This window comes from Melospiza melodia, chromosome 9 (assembly GCF_035770615.1).
Source record: "Melospiza melodia melodia isolate bMelMel2 chromosome 9, bMelMel2.pri, whole genome shotgun sequence".
Taxonomy (NCBI): Eukaryota; Metazoa; Chordata; class Aves; order Passeriformes; family Passerellidae; genus Melospiza; species Melospiza melodia.
In genome coordinates, this window is record NC_086202.1 from 3,094,189 (window position 1) to 3,117,351 (window position 23,163).

Here is a 23,163-nt window from a genome sequence, read left to right on the forward strand (position 1 = left end):
AGAGGCTCCACAGCTGGAACAAGAGGGAAACAAAGTTCTGTTCCTGTAACCTGAGTAATTCCAGTGTGGGGTCACCACTGGGCACAGCAGGACAATGTTTGGCTTATCAAACACTTCCCTGTCTCAGGATGAAATGGAATCTCTGAGGGTACAAACTGCTGCAAGATCCCAGGCTGGTTTGGGTTGGAAGGAACGTTAAAAAGCTCATCTAATTCCATATGAATGCATGTAAAACCCATTCCTACCTTTCTGAAAAGTGGTTTACACTGTTGTTATGCAATAAAGAACCACATTTATTTGTAGAAGAATATCAGGACATCAGATGTTATATTCTGGATAATTTTATCTTCAAATAATACATATTTAGCAGAAAAAAAACCCAGAGTCCTCAAATGCTAAGACCCCACTCAGTGTTTGATTGGAGATTACAGATATTTCAAAAAAAAATTAAAAATTTGTCTTTCAAATAGTTTTAATTCTGTTGACCAGGTTGCTGCTCTGAGGAGGGTCACAACCAAGAAAAACAAGGCAGACTGATGTGTTTATATTTAATAAATAAATTTTTATTTAAAAATATCCTCTCATTTATTCACAGTTTCAAGTCTGAAAAAGATAATACTATTCTTGATCAATTCCAACATAGCTGAAACCATTCACTTTCCAAAACAAAATCCCAGAGATGGCTGATAAATTGCAAGAGTCACATCAGAGCTAGAAAGGCACAGGTTTTTGTGCAGGATCCTCCCTGGGATTAGGAAGTGCATCCAGAATCTCCTGGTACAGCTTGGGCTGCCTTTAGCAGTGCAAGTGTTCCAGTGCAGCCCTGCTCACAAAACACATTTCAATAAATACCAAACCAGAGCAGCTGTGAGGTTACATCTTTATGCAAAAAACAGATTTCACTGCAAGAGAAAAACCAGGAATTTCCCCATGGTGCAAAAGTTCCTTTTTATCTCCAGAACTCCAAGCTGGCATTTCAAACAACGAAACGCCACGAGCAGAACGAGGAGAGCTGTGTGGGGATAGAAGGAATCCCTGTGCTTTCCCAGGGAACAAGAGTGAGAGAGCTCACCCTCAGTGAGCACAACCCTCATGGGAACACCCCAGTGCTCCCAGCAAGGCACTGGTGCTGCAGCTGTGCAGGGAGCCCTCACTGCAGCTCTGCATTCACTGCAGGCCAGGGCAGCCCTCACTGCAGCTCTGCAGGGCTGCCCTCACTGCAGCTCTGCCCTCACTGCAGGCCAGGGCTGCCCTCACTCACTGCAGCTCTGCAGGGCTGCCCTCAGTCACTGCAGCTCTGCCCTCACTGCAGCTCTGCCCTCACTGCAGCTCTGCCCTCACTGCAGCCCTGCCCTCACTGCAGGCCAGGCTCCCCTCCAGCTGCTCCAGCAGGCTCAGCAGCAGCTCGCAGCGCTCCAGCAGGGACAGCCCCTTGTTGGCAGTGGCACGGAGCAGCAGGGAGTAAACCTGCTTGTTGGTCCTCAGAGCTGCTTCCTCCTCACTGCTGCCCCTGCAAAGAGAGCACAGAGCCCAGCTCAGACCACAGCTCTGCCTTCTGCACATCACCAACAGCATTATTCAATAACGTTAATAATAATAAATGTGAGTATCCCAACTTGTCAAGATCCAGCACATCCCTCTGGCTGTCCTGGATTGCCCAAACCCCTGCCAGGGGGCTCAGAGACCCTGGCACAGAGCCCAAGATGCCCCTGTGGGTTTGATTATGACCCTTGGAGCAAGTTACCAACCTCAGATGAAGAATTACAAGCCACAACAGTTTAAGGAGGATGATAGTGAATTTATCACAGGGTGAAAAATACATTTTTGGGGTTTTTAGAATGGGGGTTCAGGGGACAAGACGGAGGGATCTGGGCATGTCCAGCCTTTCTCCTTCTTCTTGGCCTCCTTCTGCTGTGTTGTTGGCACTTACAGATTGGTTTAGAGTAGAAGCTCACTGGCTAACACAGGTGATAGGTATTGGGAAGCAATGGTAAATATTGTACATGTAGTTTTTAGTACAAAAAGATAACACCACCCTGGGGCAGGCAGAGTACCTCTGTCTGTCCTACTGAATGAACCTTGGCTGGACAGGAGAGAGAATTTTATAGATAAGGAACAATATAAACAACTTTGAGACTGAGAACTGGAGAGCTCTGACTCCTTCGATCACCAGGCTGGGAAAAGAGACTTTCTAACACATCTCAGGGTCACTGTGAGCAGTGGGAGTCCCTGAGACCAACTGGATACTGGGACACTGGACACTGAGTATCCCAGCAGGATAACTGGGGACAGCCTCAGCCCCCACCACTCCCTGCACTGCAGTCGGGGCATTCTGTTTATACTGCAGGCAGGAACATAAAACATAAATATAATAAAATATAAAATGTACAAGCAACAGTCAGGTTAATTCTAAGTGCTTCAGGAATGACTGAGAAAGGTTGAAGCAAATTAAATTCATCACACACTTGGCAGGAATCAGGTTCATTTATTAAACAGAACAGGTAGTCAATAAAAAGCCACTGAAATGCAAAGTATTTCTGGGATAAGTTACATGTATTCCCAGAACAAAGAATTACTTTCAATTACTTCTCCCCTCCAATTTGCACAGCCAAGTTCTGTTCTGCTCATGATTCCACTTTGGGAGGGTACAACTGATTTCATCCATTCTGACTGCCAGGCTGCAAGTTGGGCTATCCAACATTACATTTCCTACACATTCTCCTGGTTTTTGTCAAAGTGCACCTGAGACCCTGAAGCACCATTTGAGCTCCAATTTCCCCCCTTTTCACCCCATTATCAAAGCAGAGGGCAGAACTTCTCTGCAGAACACAAGGGAGGAAATGCACACAGGATGCACAGAAGGCACAAGAAAGGTTAAATCAAAGGCAGTTTCAAGCTTAGCCTCAAAGTTTCAAGGAGCTGAGGAGATTTGTAAGAGTCCCTTTGCACAGCATTCAAACTGTAACTAAAGTTCCCTGTGTGGAAACTTCAGTGCAAAACCTCACAATGATGCCAAGGTAAATGTGGGGGCAAAAACCCTCCAAAACAAAAAATGAGGAGTTGCTCATGTTATGAGACAACAGAACTAACCCATTTACTCAGTTAGCTGTGACATCTGCTTGGTAACATATAAATTATCCTGTAAAAATCCTCTGTGTTTCACATATTCAGATTGCCACCTTGTGGATGCTCGTTTTTAGGAGGTGAAAGCTCCTAACATTGCCTGAAAAACAGCTAAAAACACCCAGGCTGAGTTATCTTGGTTTTTATTTATCAGTCTCCCACTTTCAACTTCCTGGACACAATGAACTCATTTCACAGTTTACTTTTAGCAAAACAGCTCTTCCATCAGCAGGGCTTCAATCCCCAAAACTATTAACCCAACTTCCAAGCCTGAAAGAATCCTCTCAAACTAAAGCCACATTTTCAGAACTTCACTTTATGTAACATTAGGAGCAGCTCCTGCAGTCACACACTTGCTGCAGGGGGAGTAAAAGGAATTTTCTGGGTCCCAAAAGGAACACCACACACATTCAGATCAAAGCAACAGAAGGACTGGGGGAAGGAATTTGCTGCCACACCAAAGCTCAATATCTCTTCAGTCAGCACAAAAAGAACTCAGGTTTATCCTGAATGCCAGCAGCAGGACAGAAGACTCCATCAGGAATCAGTGAATTCCCTGACCCCCATATCCATCCCTCTCCTTGCAGCATTACTGATGTGCCTGAATTTCTGCTCAGGAGTTCTGCTTGCCAAACTCCACTGACACTTTATCAGCAAGATGCATCAAGAGACCAGCAGCACCCAGCAGCTGCTCCCCAGAGCAGGAACTCTGCTCAGTCACACACCAATCTCACTCCATTCAGGATAAAGGACACCGAGTTCCAACTTACCCAAGCTTCTTTTTGCTCGAAGTTAACAATTTAATGGATTGGAGGAGAAGGAAAGACATCCTGGACTCAAAGATCCCGAGCAGTTTCAAGACTTCCTCTTTGTTGAGGCCTGCAGAGGAATCACTCACTGACACGCTCTCAGCAGGACTTCTATCCTTGCTGATCTACAGGAGACAAACAGCCCAGAACAATTCCACTGAATTCCACCTCTTAAATACAGGCAGTGATTTAAAAACCCTTCTTGCAGGTGAGCTGACTTTTACATGTGTTACCCAGACTGCCAGCAAGGGACACACACATCAGCACAGCCTGAAGGAATTCTTGTCTGAGGCATCAGGAACATAACTCACACTGGCTACAGACAGCCCTGCACGTTTTAATATTTAAATATTAAATATACCACAGACAGAGAACTTTTCTATTATAGATAAGTTCTGAAGTTCTTAGAGAAGACTTTTAAGGGATAGGAGAGTTGCACAAAAAGAAGTCCATTCACACAGTCAGGCAGTCCACATCTGTACAGAAATATGTTTTAATCCATCTCTGGATCATTTCTAAAGGAATTTCTTTAATCCACTTCCAGGTTAAGGGAGAACTGCAACACATCTAACTGCCCACACTCTTTAAGCCTGGCTCTGTGGAAACGTAACCAAGGAATATTTTAACTGCCAAATGCCCCCTCATTTGTGGAGGCACGAGCCAGAAGGGAGCAGGTATCACACCACTTGAAGCTCCTTTACCTGTTCAGTTTCTGCCACAAGCTCCTTCCTGATGAGCTGAAATGCACCCTTGGTTTTGGTCATTATATCAAGGGCCCCAGACAGAGTCTTTAATTTCCCAGCACTGCTGTTCTGACCTAAAAAAATGAGTACAAAAGGCTGATGTTACAGACTGTGTTTTATTCCCATCCAAAGACTTCAAGAGTTAGGAAGAAAGCCCTCACTGCCCCAGTCAGCTGAAAAGCAGCAAGATAAAAGTGCCTTGTCTCCTCTCTTGAGGAAAATTCTATTCTGAGCAGCAGATTGCTCCTGCTCTCATATAAATTTAGTTATCTAAAAATGAAACTAAGTGGGCAGGGGTGGTTTGGGAAGCTGTAAAGGCAGAGCTGCACTTACTGGCCATCTGGAACTCTGCAAAGGCCAGGGGTGGTTTGGGGAGCTGTAAAGGCAGAGCTGCACTTACTGGCCATCTGGAACTCTGCAAAGGCCACTCTCTCCAGCTGCACCCGCAGCAGCTCACAGGGGGCGTCCTTGAGGAGCTGGAAGAGCCGCACGGCCTTGCTGTAGTGGAGATCAGCCAGGACACGGTGCTGCTTCCTCAGGTGCTCATCTCCAACCTGCACCACAGCAGGGCACAGTTAATCCCCTCTGCATGGCCAGGAGCAGCCACTGCAAGGGTTCACTTGGACAGGGTTGGGAAACAGCACTCGTTTCTTTGGTTAAATAATTGAAATAAATACATCCCAGCTATAGGTAGAAGGATAAATATCAGCTCCACACATATGGAGCATGTTAAGGATGGAAGGTAGAGAATGAAAGAGCCTGGGGCAATACCTGGTTCCTGAGGCAGCTGTGGTACATGGAAGCCAGCCTGTGGTGGATGGTGGCAGCTCGGTACTGGCACAGGGGCTGCCGTTCAGACACGGTGTCAATGTCACAGTACTTCAAGGACTTCATCATGGCTTCACTGACTTCCTTCTCTATCTACAACACAAATAAATACAAATGCAAGGGAAAAAATCCCTGAAGAGGGGCTTGTCACAAGAGCATCTAATGTAAGACAAAGGGGAATCAACCTTAAGAGAGAGGGGAAGGCAGAGGGGAAGGCAGAGGGGAAGGAAAGGAAGACTTAGATGGGATTTTGGGAAGGAATTGTTCCCTGGGAGGGTGGGCAGGCCCTGGCACAGGTGCCCAGAGCAGCTGTGGCTGCCCCTGGATCCCTGGCAGTGCCCAAGGCCAGGCTGGATGGGGCTTGGAGCAGCCACTATCCCAGGAACAATATGGGTTTTAAGGTCTTTTCCAACCCAAACCATTGTATGATTCTGCAATTCCAGTACCAACTTTGCTCCCTGTTGTGTTTTCCAGGATGGCAACAATGCATTTTCCAGACACAATGAAAGCCCTCTGTTACCTGCTCCTGAGCCTTCCTGGATAAGGGAGCATAATCCTGCTGCAGAGTTGCCATGGTGAAATAGGTTGTGGACAGCTCCCAGTTCACAGAATCCCAAACAGCTGGATGCACATCCCTCTTCCCCAGAGACCTCAGGGCCTTCAGGTAGTAGTCAATAGCCTACAAATGTCAAAATCACACACACAGTTACTGCCTGCATTTCTAACAACTATGAATCAGCTTCCCTTTACTCAAAATATCTCCCTGAGCCTTTTTCTGTATTTCCCATTTGATAATCACTTCAATTCTGAGCGTGCAGTTCTTCTCCCTTGTGTGTGTTCAATATCAGCATGTGAATGTCACAGCAACCAAACCTCAGCAACACCACCAAAGCCCCCACAGCAAGGATTAGGGTACTATGGAAGCACCCAGATTATTCCACCCAAATTTAAATATATTTACCAAAGTATTCACAAATACCTCACAGCAGGAGGAATTTGGGGTCTGGGGTTACCTTATTGTAATAAAGGGCCTCTTCTGGGGAGAATTCCCTTTTGAAGTCCCCCTCAGCTGCACAGTGGGCCTGGGCACAGATCCTCATCAGCCTCCCCGTGTTGCACAGCAGAAGGGCAGCATTGGTGGCATCATCAATGGACTCAAAATTCTGAATTCCTTCTTCAAAGCAGGAGAAACTTTTCTTCCAGAGCTGCTGCTCTGTTGTTGAGACGTTTTTACTCACTAGGGTGAAGCACAAGGCTTAGAGACTCAAATTCCTCAGAGTTTGAAGTTTTCCCTGATGGCTTTTCAAGATCATTCTACACATTTAAAGGAATTTCTATAAACTGTACATTCCATTATTCAGTTTAGGCTCAGTTAACTACAGTTTACAAGCCACAGGGATCTAGTGTAAACAAATAATCACAGCAGACATTAAAAAACTACAAAAGCCATTTAAATGCCCTCTTTATAAACAGAAATAGATTTTTTCATACAATCAGTGAACTTGATCACTGCTGTAGCTCCATGAAATGGTCAGGAATGGAAAAAGGATACTTGCCCACTCTCTCAGTCTGCACTGCAGCTGCCTGGTTCATGTAGAACACTCCAATCTCATTCCTGATATTGCCCATCCTCTTCAGCACCTGGATGTGCTGCTCTGGGTTTTGGCTTTTTAAGTTACTGAAGAGGAGGATTTCATAAGCTGCTTCATAGCATTTACAGCTGACAGAAAGCTGGTATTCCAAGTCTGTGGATAAATCTGTAGCCCAGGCAAACACTGGAAAACAAAATGCAAAGCCTTTGAGTCAAACAGTATTTCTCTAATTTAAGTCTAGGGGAAATTGCCCAGAGAAAGTACAAGACTCATGTCAGGCAGATTCTGTTGATCACTGAAGCAGTTACAGCCTTTAGTTGTTTCACAGCTTCAGGCCATGTCATACAACACCTTGACAACCCCCTTCTGAGTGACAGGCAGGATGAGCCTTCTCTGAAGGAAGCAGAAGTGAAGTGCAATAACCCCTCTGCCACAGGCTCTCCTGGGGCATGGCTTTGAGGAAACCCAGTGGAATTATTTATGTCTGCCACATATCCAAAGTCTGGCACTTCTCCTGAGTCAGGATCATACCTTGGCACCTGGATTCTCTGTGAAGGCTGTGTAATATCTCCTGATCTTCTTTAGTCTGGTAATTATATTCTTCAAGGTAGGCTGCTCTGTTGTTTGCATTCTGAGCCAGCATTAACTGGATATCCCCACAAAGGGTTAAGCACTGGCACAGGAACCCCAGCACCTCGGGCAGCATGCTGCCACACAGACAGCAGTAGGTATCTGGTGGGGGAAAAACCAACATGGATCAGGGAGGGGGAAAGAGAATTACACATCAAAAGGCTTGACACAGACTGACAAGATAATTGGGTTTTGTGTTACCTGTCTGCAGACAGAGAATAAGTGTGACAATGTGTTATCCTCAGAAGAAATAACTTATTTTAAAGTCACAGTTGCCCTGCACAGCTGATGGTTTAAAAAGAGCCCCAATGCTGTGCAAGATGAGCAGTCACTCTGGTAATTACAAATGCTAACCTCAGACTTGACCAAGGGAAAACTGACTTTTTGCAGATTGACTCAAGGGAAATACAGCCTGAAAAGGTAATTTCCAAAAGGTAGAGTTTATAAAAGACTATAAAAGGCTGAAAGCTGCTAAGTCCTGTGAGTTATTGAGAGGTCTATTGATGCTTTGTGCTAAGATCAAGTGGGTTTGCTTTATAAACCTCCTCCTGCCCTAAGACAGGAGCCTTCCCTTATGGCAGGGAAATAGCAGCACTTTAGCACTAAGCTACTGGCATTTCCCAGTTGGTTACTCTCATTAGTAGAGTAGTATTAGTCTAAACAGCCTGATTTTACTTTTTTCCTTTTCCTCAGTAATACTTCAAGATGTATTCTATTTTAGAGGAGCATCCAATTCAGCTGCTGAAGAGGTTCAGTACTTCTCAAGGATATATTTAAATAACATGGGAACCACCAGGGAATAAACACCAGCTTGCAGCAGCATCACTTGGAGCACAGAACACTGTCTTGGCCTTGGCACCAGGACAAACTCTCCCAAATTCAACTGCCCTGGAGCTCCAATGTGCCCTCAAGTTCCCAACCTGTCAAAATGGGATCACATCTTTCTATTGATCAGTGACAGAAGTTATCCTCACTTCAGACTTCTGCCCTGAATACTGAGCTGGACACTGAGTCCAGTTAGACACGAGCTTGTCACACTTGTCACTGCACACCACAGGGAAAACCACGCCCAGCAGTGTGTGATGTGGTGACAGGTCTCCCCAGGCAGTGGCACAGGTGACAGATGACTCCAGGAACTCACCATGGCACTGCAAGGCCAGCTTGATGTAGCGCAGCGCCCGCCCGTACTTCTGCAGGACCATGGCAGCATCAGACAGCACATAGTAAGCTCTGGATGATTTCAGGATGAGCTGGAGTTTCATTTTGTACTGCCAGGATCCAGGAATCATTCCTGACTGACTGCAGTGCTTCCCCTTCTGGAAGGAGCCCACTGTGAGAGGAACAGAACCCCATCAGTGACTCTCCCCTCTAAGACATGCCAGAGGCACAGCAGCACAGGCAGGATGGGAACTGCCTGATCACAGCCCTGCACAGGCAGAGCTCTGCACTCCAGTGTCATCTGCCAAACAACCCAACACATGGCACTTCTCCATCACTGCTCCTGGGAATGCAGTGGGACAGGGACAGTGCCTCTCTGACCTCACACAGCTGGTGGAACACAGGAGCAGAGGCCAACACTTCTCCCTCAGGGAGCAATAGAAAAACCCCAAGAAAGTCACAGGCAGAATTTGTCATGTTCTCTACCACGTCCTTAAGATAAATGCTCAGTTTCTGTATGAACAGAACCCCAAGAAAGTCACAGGCAGAATTTGTCATGCTCTCTACCATGTCCTTAAGATAAATGCCCAGTTTCTGTATGAACAGAACCCCAAGAAAGTCACAGGCAGAATTTGTCATGTTCTCTACCACGTCCTCAAGATAAATGCCCAGTTTCTGTATGAACAGAACCACAAGAAAGTCACAGGCAGAATTTGTCACGTTCTCTACCACATCCTTGAGATAAATGCCCAGTTTCTGTATGAACAGTCTCAGTGAGAAAGCTGCCACATGTGGGTTTAGCCTCCAGCACACAAGAACCTGGATAACCTGGTCCTTCCCACAAGGAAAACCAAGCACTTTCTCACACTTATTTCAGGATATCCTCTGCATAAGGTTATGAAGCTTTTTTTTGATGCTGCAGTGGTTAAGGAGCCAGCAAGAACAGGTCACTGTTCCTGATTTAAGGCCTGTCCCCACCAAGACACAGAATTTTGCCCTGACAGTATTCACACACAGAAATGTGTCTCTTGCTTAAGGTGGATTTACAAGGCCTGGCTTGCAAACCCACTATCTTACCACATTATATAAATACATAGTAAGTAAATATAATAAATCCTTAAGCAGTTCATGTTCCACTACGACAAAGACCAATGTAAAACTGTAACACCCCATCCTGCTAAAGACACAAACACTGCACATACCCTGTATCCATCCACTGCTCACAGGCAGTTCTCTTGAAGTTACAAATTCCAGGATTTACAGCACTTATCCTTTCCATATGTATGTAAATATGTACATGTAGCAGAGAAAATACATAATTCACATCACAGAAAACAAACCCAGGGACTGGGAAACAAAAGAGAGCAAGCAGCTCTGCTGCTGCTTCAGGGATGGACTCAACACAGATCCAGGAATCTGTGTGAGTGTGAATAACTCAAAATTGAACTGGCTTCTTATTCAGAGATTTTTCAAAGACAGAAAGGAGGAGAAAGGAAAGAATAAAGAACTGCCAAAGTAGGCAAGATAAATTTTTTCTGGGCTATGCTTACAGGGCTCCTTGCCCTGCAGAGAACTCCACTTCTTTCAAACAAAAAGTCTTTCCTGGAACTTTTTATGTCACTGCAGAACAAAATAAAATAGTGAGACTGTAGTCTGAAACTCCAGGAGTTTGAGCATTTCAGCAAACAAAACATCTTTTATTTGCTGCTTCTTTTCACAACTGTAGAGGTACAGGAAAAAAACCCAAAATCCTAGTTAACATTTTATATGCAATTCAAGCACCTGATGTAGGAACAAAACCTGCCAGAAGGGAGAAATTCTTCCAGAAAACATCCAGGCCACACACACGTAAAGAAATTAAGGCTATTTTTAAATCAACCCACAAAACTTACGGTGCTGCACATACCAAACCTCAAAATACCAAGGCTTTATGGAAGTCATCTGAAAGCCACATCTAAATAGAGTCCAGTAAAATCATGTGTTGACTAATAAAAGATTCTTTGCTATGCAAAATAACTCAAATGAGCTCCTCTGTTCATATTTAAAAAGGAACAGACTGTTCTCCAATTTTCAGTGCACTTTTCCTTAGGCAATGCTGTAATTAGTGATTTAAGCACACTGTTTTGACAATCAAAATAAAGTAGCAGCAGTTTGTGTTGGCACTGGAAAGGTCTTATTTTGCACAACAATACCACTTACTTTTGTCTAGAAACAAGGCCATCTGTTTTTCCAGAGACTCAGGACCACCACTGGTGGATTCATCCTCATATTTCAACGGGATTGGAGTGCTGGGGTCAGCTGCAGGAAGGTCACCTTCCTTTTTAACACTGCTGTCAACAGACTTCAAACCCTGCAAAAGGGAGAAATGCTTTCCTTCACCTTGAGAGCAATATTTAGCAAACAGCAGATGAAGGATGGGGTGGGAGGTGAAGCATCCTCAGGAAGCTGGCACTGCACTCACCTCCAGGACGTGGTTGAGCACCAGCCTGCAGCGCTCCTCAGTGCCGTGGCAGACAGGGAAAGCACAGCTGGGCTTCAGGGGGGCACCAGGGGGGGAACAGAAGAAATGGTCAGCACAGGAAATATAAAATCACTGGCCAGAAGATGCAAATGAGAGGTAACAGCAAGACAAAGTGGAATATGGTAAGGAAAAACAAAACCTACACGAAGCTTTTACCATAAAATTCAAACACCTCAGATTTTATGAGCAGCTCATGAACTGTTCTTCTTTGCCCACTTCAGTTCACCTGAAGGCAAAACTACCAGGGAGCTGAATTTCATACCCATGAACTGAACCATGCAGGAAATCCCTTAAACACCCCAGTGCCACTTACACGTATTCGATGCACAGACTTGTACTTTTCTGGCACTGACAACTCCCCAACAGATTTGATGATTGCCACTGCTTTATTGTCATCTGGGGGATCAGAACTGTTGCTGTAGGAACCGTTTTCATCACTGTCTGGCATCTCTTCCTCTTCCTCACTGTAACTTTCATCAGAATTGCCATTTATAGGGAAGTCTGCACTGTCTTCTTTTTTAGGTTCATCCAGCTGAAAAAGCTCTGATAACATGTAGTTTGCTGAAGCAATAATCTTTGCAAAGAAGAGAAAAAAATTATTCATTCTCAAGTTCAATTTTTCTTTTGAGAGGCAAGAATATAAATGATCTTAGAACAAGGAGGACAGAGGACATGCAAAGAGGTGTTTGATAACCTGCAAACAGAGCCTGAGCAAATTCCCTGGAAGGAAAAGGATCCAAGCTGATCAAGTTTAGAGGAGAATAAAAACCAGAGAACAAGTACTGCCTGTTCTGACAGCTTGCAGATCACAGGAGACAACACAAGGGTCTTATGCAAGCAAAAAAAAATAAACTGAAGAGATCTCACTGGGATTTTGAAAACCTTTCACAACTCTACAAGGAATCCACATTTCTACATTCTTATTAGTTTCATGTGTCCCATGTCTCCTCTCCATTCTAAATATGACTCAGATTTTCACATCACATTTTTGGGATTCATTTTCAGTTGAAAACAGCTTAAATCATTTAGAGACTCGCTAGCCCAGCCCACTTATCAAGGCAGGTGCTCAGAACTGTGTCCAGCTGGGCTTTGAGGATCTGAAAAGATGGAGACTGCAACTTCTCTGGTTGGCCTGACCCAGTTTTCAGCCACTCTCAGAGTAAAAATGTTCATATATTCACATTTTACACTTTTTCTCCAGGATCTGCTCCCAGAGGGCTCTCTGGCAGCAAGAACAGACTGAATGTAATGAGAAGTTCCTTTTTAGAGCAGGACAGAAGACTTGTGCTGTAATGAGGGGCAGCAAAAAATACTAATTTAAAAAAATAGCATGGGATTCTTTAAAAATAAAATCAACTTCTAAGTTTGTTTATAAATTTAAATTCTCTCCTTTGAGAGGAAGAAGTAACACACTATTTATTACAAGGCTTGTTATGATTAGAGCATATTTACATAAAAGTGCAAGAAAACTTTGAACTCTCACTTGAGGATGTCTGCCATTGTCCAACAACTTGAGACAATTCAGGAGCAATGTTCTGATTGTGCCATAGTGTTTCTTGTTCTGGTTTTTCTTCAACATCATATTGCAAGCAACTCTAAGAGAAAGTTGAACAAAACAGTGAAATCCCTGGATAATTTCTTTGTGCTACAAAAAAGAAATTTTAAACAATATTCTACAGCTATTGATCTTCCAAACTTTATGATAAATCTACAAGACTTTATCAGCAAAGAAGTTTACATGGAGAAATGGTGAAAAAGAAAAGTCAGTTTTGATCTAATGGGACTAAGATTTAGTGAGGTTGTATATGATTGTCATTTGATCATGATTTTTGGTCTGTGTTCTGAATAGAAATGCACCAAGAATGAAATACTGCAATAAAATTGATAAAAACTCACTTGTACAGCAGAATTGCCACTGGCATTGTAAAAGGGTTTTGGTATTTGTCTTCAGTCTCTTCACAAAGTGTGGTGAGGTCATAGAGCTTTACTATGTCACTCCCACTTGCTGAAAAAGAAAATCTTTCATTAATTAACATCACATTAACACCAATCTTTTCAAACTGATCTAAACCTTCTTACCTTTAAACAGCCAATAGGTGTGTCCTTCTTTGGTGCAATTTGATTTCAGAAAAGATAAGATATTTTGAGCAATATCTTTTATCACTTTGGTAGAAAAATTGGAGTTTTCCAAATTGGGAATATCTTCAGTCTTGATCATTTCATATTTCTGCAAAGAACAGAAATTAAGACTCAAGCTCAGGAGGGTTTTGTGACACCAAAATTAATACAGCAGTGTCTCCATCAGCAGCTAAAACAAAGGCTGTTATTAAGATAAATTGAGTTAATTTCTATGATTTACTTTAAGCAAGCACATCTTGATGACACTACTCAAACAAAGCTTTAAGAAGGATCCATTTCTGTCACAAACATGGCAAATGGAGAACAAAAGAATAGGAAAAATATGGAGGAGAAGGTACAACATCTAAAACCTAGTCAGCCTAGGAAAAACTCCAGGCTACCAGGTAGAACAAACACAGCTGGTCCACAGTAAAACAGCAGAAACGTTCAGAAGCTTGCATCTGTCTTGGCAAGGGAGCACTGCAGATTTCAAGATGTAAGAAACTGATTTCTGCAGTTGCATTTTTTATTTTTGCCTTCACTCAAACACCAGGGGAAGAAGGAATCTTGCATGCATGAAAGGGAGGGGAAGAAAGAATACACTATTTTTAGATGACTGCTGCAAGCTGTCTAAGATGCTTCTCCTTCTGCACCACAGGATTTTTGTCATCTCTGCTCAGAACAGTGTGAAGGATCTGTGATAACTGAGGCAATTTTAGAAGATGAAGAATGAATTATTATTTTAAGGCATAATGCAAAGAGCCAGACTTACCTGAACAATTCCATTGACATGAAAGCACATTACAAGCTCTGGTACATTGCATATTAAGTTGTCCAACCAATAGTCAATCCCTGTCAGCACATTTATTGGCTTGTTGTTATCCCTAAAACAAAATATTTCTAGTGTTACTTAAATCTTTGTTTACCCCTTCAGGAAACATTAGGAAATTAGGAACATTAGGAACACATTCAGGAAATATTAGGGATGTTTAAAATGGAATTTAGGTTTAAGTCACCTGAGAGTGGATGAAGACTAAAACAATGATTTGTGAATTGTTGTATTAATCATGAGTTATAACTAAACAGATGTGCTGATCTCTCCAATGGAACATGCTCACATTCCATCAGCAGTTTGGAGGTTTTGCCCACATTTAACAGGCTTCAAATGTCACACCATTGCCCAGATAATCAGTACCTCAGAAGTTCTAAAGCAATAGCACTTTTAGCTGCAACTAATTATAGCACAAACCTACTCTCAGGCCTTCCAAAGCTCCTTGCAGAGCAAGGTACTGTTAATTCTTAAATGTGTCTTTAAAAGATGAAAAATACACCAAATCAGCTTCAAGTTTTTGCTCATTCTTTGCCCATGTAGAGGGAGGAACAGGATGAGTGGTAATGAAGGGATTGACATTAAATTGGGACTGGAATGGTTCTGTCTCACTGCTCAATAACATTTTAAGTGCTTATGCCCAACAAGCAGCTACTGAAATTCAGACTCCCAGGAAGATAAATTTTACTGCTCTCTTTTATAAAAATAGCAAAAAATGCAGATAGCTAACTAGGAAGCAGAGTAACAAATCAGTCAAGGCTGCTATAAATAATATCTGTGAATTTCTAAGCTCACCTGAGACGCAGGCTCACAGCAGGGTATCTCCCACCTCCAAATATTGGCATATTTGATCCCACCAACATGTGAATATCTTCAAAGGTCCACAGGATATTACGAACAAAGTCATTTTTCAGTCCCTTCATTAGGGGAAAACAGAATTGGTCAGTAAATCAGTGGCATAAAACTCATTCTCCATGACATTCTGAGGAATTATGAGACAGCAAGAAGCCAAAGCAGCAAACAAAAGCCAGCACGTGACAAACCCAGCACGTTCACAGGAACTTAAAACTGCAGATGCCACAAAAGCTGCAGCTACAGGGACTGAGGTTTGGCCTTGGCTCCAACTCAGCCTGGCTTGGAGGCGCTGCTTTAACCTGGGGGTGCAGCTCTCACACACAGCATACCTGACTGCTCTCCCCGTCATTGAACAAAGGAGACAGGTTTTGCTCTCTGGGGGCTGAGGCCACGTGCCCCACTAGATATGAGGGCTCAAGAGGCACATTTCCCTGTGGAGAGCACAAGGATAACCAGTGATTCTGCTGCTGAGGTCAAGTCAGCCATTTAGAAAGATATGAACAACAAAAGCGTGTAAGGGAAAAACCTTTACCTCCATCATCTTTAAATAAATCTGCATAAAACTGCAAAAAGCCTCTAGGCAGTGACTAGAATGCTTCTTTTCTACAGTTAGTGCCAAAATGTTGTGTTTTGTAACATTTTCAGAGGCTCTGGGAAGAAACCAGGAAGTATTTACAAGAGCTCCTTGTTAACCCAAGGTCAACACCACATTATCAGTGTCCAGAAGCAAAACCTCTATCCTGCTGGTTTATTTCTGAACTAAAGAAAATGGCACTGTGCAAATGCACAACAGCTTCTTTATGATAAACAGTCTGCTGAATGGGGCAATGGTTCCTCAAGAGGGTGGAAGAGAGAAGAGTCCTTTTTCTAAAAGCTTTCAAGCACTGAAGCATTTCTCCACTTCACACAACACATGCAGTTACAATTTTATGGCCAATGTAGATTAGAAACCCCCTAAATTTGGCAGCTCAGTTGGTAACATTGTGCAAGCACAACTGTAGCATCATTATTATATAAAAGCAGACTGAAGACAGCAGACCTTTCAACCTCTCCAAAATTTAATCAATTCTGGTTTATATTACTCACAAAAACCACAGGAATTAACAGTTTTCATAAATAAGTTTAGCCAGAATAGCAACCCTGAATTAGGGCCTGATACTAATCATAGCTTGTTGCATAATTGCTGTAAACATCTCCCCTTTCACTTGTGTAATCTCATGGCAAGTATTTTTAAGTACTGCTTAACTGTTTTCCATTTTCAGAAATTTTCATTTTCCTCTTCCCCTAAAGAATTCAGGGCCACCAGAAAATGGATTTTAATGGCAGATTTAAAAAGAAAAGCTAGAACTTTAAGCTTCCAAACACATCTTCTGATTATGAGCATTTTCCTACTCTTAGGTAAAGGCAGGGATGAATACTCTTAGCCAAAGGATTTGTTTCTCAAGGACACTGGGAAAAACAGCAATTTAGCATTACAATGACAGAACAAATATCTGAATTTTGGAGCTCTGAATCACTGGCAAATCTGGAACTGCACCTCCTGCCAAGCTCTCCTCACGCCTCAGCTCAGCTCTCTCAGCAAAGGGAGCTGCAGCAGCACTGCTGAGAACCTTTCCCCATGTGTGGCTCTACAAACACTGTGGTGCCATGCAAAACATTCTTCACACCAACCTGGTTGGAGGCACCTGGATCTTCAGAGAGTGAGGAAGGCATTTCAAAAGGAGCTGGCCAGGAGGCCCTTCCTGCTTCATCACTCTCACCTGCAACAGGACCCTCCTGGTGCTGCTTGGAAGTGGAAGGAACAGGCTGAGCAGCTCCATCTCCGTTGATGCTGACAAGGAAACATTTACAAGTTCAGCTGACAAGATGCAAACAGATCCATTTTTAGAGTTGTTATGTTTGATGCACCCTTGCCAACAAATGACTTGGCTGATATGCACTTAATTAAGTCATGCTGTTTATTTTATTCTTTAGTACTTAAATTTTAAAGTAAAATACTTCAAATTCCATGAAAACAGTTCATGTTATTTCCTGACCTCACCCCTCAATTCCCTCTGTTTAAGGAAAAAGCAGTAAATTAATCAGACTATAATGGAATTTTAACATTTACTCCAAGACCAAAAACCAAGGAGAAGTGGTGCAGAATTCAAGTTTCATGCAGACAAAAGATTACCTGTAATATAAAAACTTAGAAAGTATTGCCTTCTGGTACCAATGTTCTTTACTCTTCTTTTTTCTTTGCCATTTCTGATCAATCAGCCTTTGATAAAACTCTTTCAGCCATGTCCAGTCCCCTGTCTGGGCAACAGAAGAAATATGAAAATAATGTCAAGAAGCATCTGCAAAGTAAACCAAGTGCCTTATAAACTTACAAATATTCCTTCACAGGAAGAAACTGAGAAAATAACATCAGAGTTGAAATCCTGAATTGGTCATTTATTGAGAATACAGCTTCTAGGAAAGTTATGTTCTTGCTGAAAATTTGACTTCATTAGAAAATCATATATACAAGAGGCTACATAGTAAGAAATACATATTGCTTATAAAATCAATCCAATGATATAGCAACACTGAAGTAATTACACAGAAGTGAGACACAGAATATTAACCCTACAATGCCATGAACACAGGACATCTGCAGCAGTTTACCCACAAACTACACTGAACAGAACACCCTTGGCACCCACATATGGTTTTTAGGGATTTCCAGACATTTTCTTGCTATTCTGTTCCTGAAATAATGCATTTTGCCCACACTGCACAGTTATCAAGAACCAAGTGGTTCACCTGAGATGATCTCATGAAGAGCTCCTGGATATCCAACTCATCCAGCAGGAGTGTCCTCCCAATCCTGTGCACTGCCATGCTCACATGGGACTTGCTGTAAGGGATCTTCAGGAGTTTTTTGATGTTCTTGCAGAAGGAAAGTGAAAAGAGAGAGTATTTAATATAATTATACTGCCTGGGATGACAACTGTCAGGAAACTAATGCTCCATCACGTGTAAATGACTTGGGGAGACTCCAAGCCTAAACTCCACCACTCCAAACATCCCCCCCTTCCTTCCTTCCCCCAGCCCCCTCTGGTCAGTCAGGGTACCCTGTCCTGGCTGTGTCCCTTCCCAGATTTCCATGCACTTCCCACCTGGGAAGCAGGAAAAGCCTTGGCTCTGTATAAGCCCTGCCCAGCAACACCAAACACATCTCTATTATCAACCTGTGCTCAGGACAATCCCAAAGCAGCCCCTTCCCAACCACTGGGAAGAAAATCAGTGCCACCCCAGCCCACATGGTCAAATAAAGCCTGACAATGCCAGGGATCTGGAAACCACCCACAAGAAAATGCATTTGCTGAGGGCAGAGAACACCAATGACAGTGATAAAGAGACCAAATCACCAGTAGGAACAACACACATGGCTTAAACACATTCTGTGATTGGATCACCATGACCAGGTACCAACAAAACTGACAAAAATATCCAAGGGCATGATTTGGATTGTAAACCTTTATTTTCACAGCATCAATACCAATTCTTTGCCAGGTGTCCAAAGCAATCCAGACAGAGATCTAAATCTGAATACAAATCTGACAAATATTAACATGAGCATGTTTCCTCTTCTGAGCAGCCTCATCTGAATTCTACAGATATTACCAGCACCAAAAGAGCTGACAAACTGACAAAAATCAAATGAAAGGAGAAGCTGAAGGGGAGCTCTCTCTTGTATAAGAATAGGGGAGAAAACCATCTTGAGAGTAACAGTTTGCATCAAAATAACTGATTTCAAACACACAAGACAACTACCTTGCAAGGCTGATGTGCTGCATTCACTAAACTGCACACTTCAGCTGCAGATTATCTGTAGAACTCCAGAGGAAATATGATTTTTCTCTCTACATTTCTTATTCAGTGACCACAATTCCCTTACTTGGTGATCTGTGATTCATTAAGGGATTTTTCCTTTTCCCCAAAGGACACAAAACTGCCAGAAGCCATCACAGTATCTTAAAATGAAAGTTTATGCAATGTAAGACTTTAGGATGTGTCCATACCTCTGAATCAGATACAACATCCACATCATTTCCAACTGAGTCAATGAAGTCATAGGCCATCCCAAAGCTATCAAAAAAACATTACAAGTTCAGACAGTTCCAGTGTGACATTACAGACCTGGCTTTTATATCTATTAAATCTTTGAAAGGCTTCATAAAATAAGAAAAAAATTACCCAGCTAAACATCCCCGAGTGTAATGAGACTTAAAATTACCAAAGTAATTTCATCTTCATATTCTGCAAGTTTTTCAAATATATCTTTCAAAGTGCTTAGATCTAATTCCAGGACATTCTATAACACTTAAAGTTTTGTGGAAATCAAGAAAAAAATGGAGAAAATGAAACTGAAAATAGGAAGAGTTCTTCAAGGAGTTTCTCTTTAAGGCATTAAGCATATTAAAGACTTCAATTTTAGTAGCTATAATTGAATTTTACCCCTTATTCACATTTTCCAGAACTGCCCTACATGTTGTAACAGACACATTGTCTCTTCCTCCACCCTCGTTAAGGAAATTACAAGGTACTTAAGCTGGAATATTTCAATGTACAGATCATTCTTTAAAACAAATCCAGATACCACTAAAATCCAAAACACACATGAAGTGCAAGTTATACTTTCATTATCAGCTTTTTAATACGGACACTAGAGAAAGAGATTGAACTGCCAGCCTCTATTTGGCAATCAGAGTATCTAAAATAAACATGAAAAATTCATAAAGCCCTGAAAAATATGTTACTCTGCTCTGAAAAGTACAGCTCCTAAAAGAGATAATGAGAATATAAACACAGACCTTGAACAAACTGTTAAATTTCACTGACTGACTGACTTGGTGTGAATTTGCTTGTTCAGCACAGGATTTGAGCCTCCTGTTTATGAACACTCTGAACTCAACTCATTCAACAATTCAGCAAACATCCACACTGAAAGGCAACACTGCTGCTTGGGTGTGCCCCTCATTTCACCCATGGTGTGACAGAAACATGAAATCCTGATATAAATATGAGATTTCATTTGTATTAGTCAGGTCCAGTTTCTAAAGGTCCAGAAGAGCCATAAATTGGTTTCCAAGGGGAACCAACCACAAGTCCCATTTCACCTGTTATCAAAGGCAGAAGGGCTGGCTGAACCAGTCCAGTTTGATCTGGGGAGGAACAAAAAGTCAGTTTGACTGTCTGAGGCAAGGTGTCAACATGCACGTGAACAAATAAACAAAACCATCTCTGTGTGTTATGTAAATAATCAATATCAGCAATCATTTACTAATGAGACAAGATCAGACCATAGAGGCAACAACTCAAGATAAAAAAGTAGAGGGAGAAAGGTTAAGACAAAGCAATATGAAGTTGCTATGGTAAAACCTGTACTTTCTACTTTAAATGACACAGGATCCAAGTGCACAATCAGAATTATTCTTAAAGGCCTGGAATAAAACAGGGGCTGCTGTTCTTTACCTTGAGAAGGGTTTACTCTTTTTGCTGTTGCCCAGAATGGTTGTCCCTGCAGGTCCCAGCTTGGCACTTTCCCGTAGCCAGTTGGCAGGAGGCAGCTTCAGGTCTGTTTTCTCCTGCAGACGGGCAAAGGCTGCCTGAGGAGGGGCTGAGGAGTATTTCACCACAGCACAGCTCTTCACCTCATTGCCTCCGAGGAACAGCACCGAGCCCTGCTTTCCAGAGAGAAATTAAACCTTCTGCTTAATAGCTGGCAATTAAAACCATCAGGCTTGTTCTGTGATAAGTTATTTTTAAGGCTAAGTGAGCAAAATTCAGTCCTATAGTCACTTCCCTTTCCCCAGCACATACAGTTTCCCAGTTATCCCAATTCCAATTCATGTCAAGCATAAGCTTCACTTCAGGAATTATCACAGAATCATTTAGGTTGGAAAAGACTTCCAAGATTATCAAGTCCAATCAGTGATGGACCACTGAACAACACATCCAGTCCTTCCTTGGACACCTCTAGGGATGGGGACTCAGACAGTCTATTCCAACGCTTGACAACCGTTTCCATGAAGGAATTCTTCCTAGTGTCCACCCTGAGGCCGTTCCCTCTGCTCCTGTCCCTGTTCCCCCCGGCTGTCCCCTCCTGGCAGGAGCTGTGCAGAGCCACAAGGGCCCCTGAGCCTCCTTTTCCCCAGCCGAGTCCCTTCCCAGCTCCCTCAGCCCCTCCTGGGGCTCCGATCCTTCCCCAGCTCCGCTCCCTTCCCTGCACACACTCCAGCCCCTCAATGTCTTTCCTGACATAAAGCCCCAGAACCAAGCCCACAATGTGAGGCTGGACCTCAGCAGTGGGACACACAGGGGGACAACCCCTGTCCTGGTCCCGTGGCCACACTGTGGCTGATCCAAGCAGGTGACAGTGACCTTCTTGTCCACCTGAGACACAAGAACGAAGTGCCACTAAGGTCAGCTGCCCACACAACACACAATCAGAAAGGCTAAAACGAACACGACTCCTCCCACTGAAGTTTGTGAAAGTAGGTGGTTATTAACACCAAGTGTTCCCTACACCAACATTAAAGCGAAACATGCTTCCACCTTATTATTATTAAATAATAATAAATTAAATAAGCTTGGTGTTTGCCTATTTCTTTTCAAACGCGCAGCTGTCACCCGTGTGAGAGCAGCTTTGAACTAACACATGTCGCGGGAAAAACAGCTCCACAGGACACCACTTACGTAAATACAAAGCACTTATGCATAACAACAGCAACACCGCTCGCAATTAACGCTTAATCATAATTAGCGTGTTCCCTAGAGCACTCCGGCCCTGACAAACTGGAAAGAGGATCAAAAACACCGCTTCAATTAAAACACCACCAGGGGATGTGTCTGTAGGCACCGCTCGACCCCCCCTCAGCCCCTCTACCTCACCCAGCACGGCCCCCACTCAGCGCCGCTCACCTGCTTGGGCTCCTCGGCGTCTCCCCTCAGCGGGGCAGCGGCGCCCGCGCCGCAGGGCTCCTCCATGGTCGGGGAACGGAACGGGAATGCAGCGGGAATGGAACGGGAAAGGAGCCGGGAATGGAACCGGGAAGGGGCGGCGAGAGCGGAGCCGCTTCCCGGGGGCGTCCGGCCGGGAACCGCCGCCTCTCGCGAGACTTTTCGAGAAGGCGCGGGAAGGGCGGGCTCGGAGGGCGGCGCCGTGAGGGGCGGGAGGCGGCGGCGGCTCCGTGAGGGGCGGGTGTGGCGCTCCCAGCCGGGTCAGGGAGGCTTTGAGGTCGGAAAAACGCATGGCTAATCTGTGAGCGATCCCTGCTTTGTCAATTACACCGAAGCACGGAATGTCACGCCCAGTCGTTCCTTAAGCACCTCCAGGGATGGGACTCCACTACCTCCCTTGGCAGCCCCTTCTAATTCTTGGCCACCCTTTCCATGAATAAATTTTCCCGGATCTCTCCTATAGATCTCCCCTCGCACAGGTTGAGGCCATTCACAGCTGAGCCAGAACGTCCCCCCGAGCCTCCCTTTCTCCAGGCTTGTCTGACTTTCCTTGATAACCGGGACCTTAATGAAACAAGCGAAAACTCGGTCGTGGGGTACCTCAGCATGGGAGAGGATTGAAAATTGCAATGTCCTGCCCTCTGTACACTGAGTTCAACCAAAACTAAGCTCACGTGGCTTTAATAAGCAAGTAATTCCTAAATAGTGCCCATGGGATTTTTAATATTTATTATTTTCCGTGTAGATTGTATTCTTCATTCTCTAAACCACAAGAGGCAGTACGCTTCATGATTGGTCAGGGAGTACAAATACTGATTGCCTCTTAAATTACATCTATATCTATATTTATAGCCACATACACCTTTTAATATATATATACACACACACACATAGATTTAGATCATGGAATCACAGAATAGTTTGGGCTGGAAGGAAATTTAAAGATCATCCAGTTCTACCTCAGCCA

At 43.5% G+C, this 23,163-nt stretch overlaps 1 protein-coding gene across 2 annotated transcripts; it reads right to left on the reverse strand.

The window, feature by feature from the left end:
• Nucleotides 1-541: 541 nt before the first annotated feature.
• Nucleotides 542-22,342, reverse strand: EDRF1 (erythroid differentiation regulatory factor 1). 2 transcript variants are annotated; one of them, XM_063163011.1, is made up of 25 exons: nucleotides 22,158-22,342; nucleotides 20,709-20,917; nucleotides 19,256-19,322; nucleotides 17,994-18,119; nucleotides 17,380-17,504; nucleotides 16,878-17,037; nucleotides 15,536-15,637; nucleotides 15,147-15,268; nucleotides 14,295-14,406; nucleotides 13,484-13,631; nucleotides 13,301-13,409; nucleotides 12,888-12,999; nucleotides 11,718-11,978; nucleotides 11,345-11,416; nucleotides 11,083-11,233; nucleotides 8,867-9,055; nucleotides 7,627-7,827; nucleotides 7,060-7,278; nucleotides 6,517-6,740; nucleotides 6,024-6,182; nucleotides 5,447-5,596; nucleotides 5,076-5,229; nucleotides 4,634-4,749; nucleotides 3,894-4,057; nucleotides 542-1,510 (listed from the first exon to the last, which is right to left on the reverse strand). In XM_063163011.1, the coding sequence occupies exons 1-25, from the start codon at nucleotides 22,221-22,223 to the stop codon at nucleotides 1,321-1,323; spliced, it is 3,708 nt and encodes a 1,235-aa protein (XP_063019081.1). In that variant the 5' UTR covers nucleotides 22,224-22,342; the 3' UTR covers nucleotides 542-1,320. The 2 variants fall into 2 exon arrangements, with proteins under 2 accessions (XP_063019081.1, XP_063019082.1); XM_063163012.1 differs by lacking the exon at nucleotides 15,536-15,637.
• Between the last annotated feature and the right edge of the window lie 821 nt (nucleotides 22,343-23,163).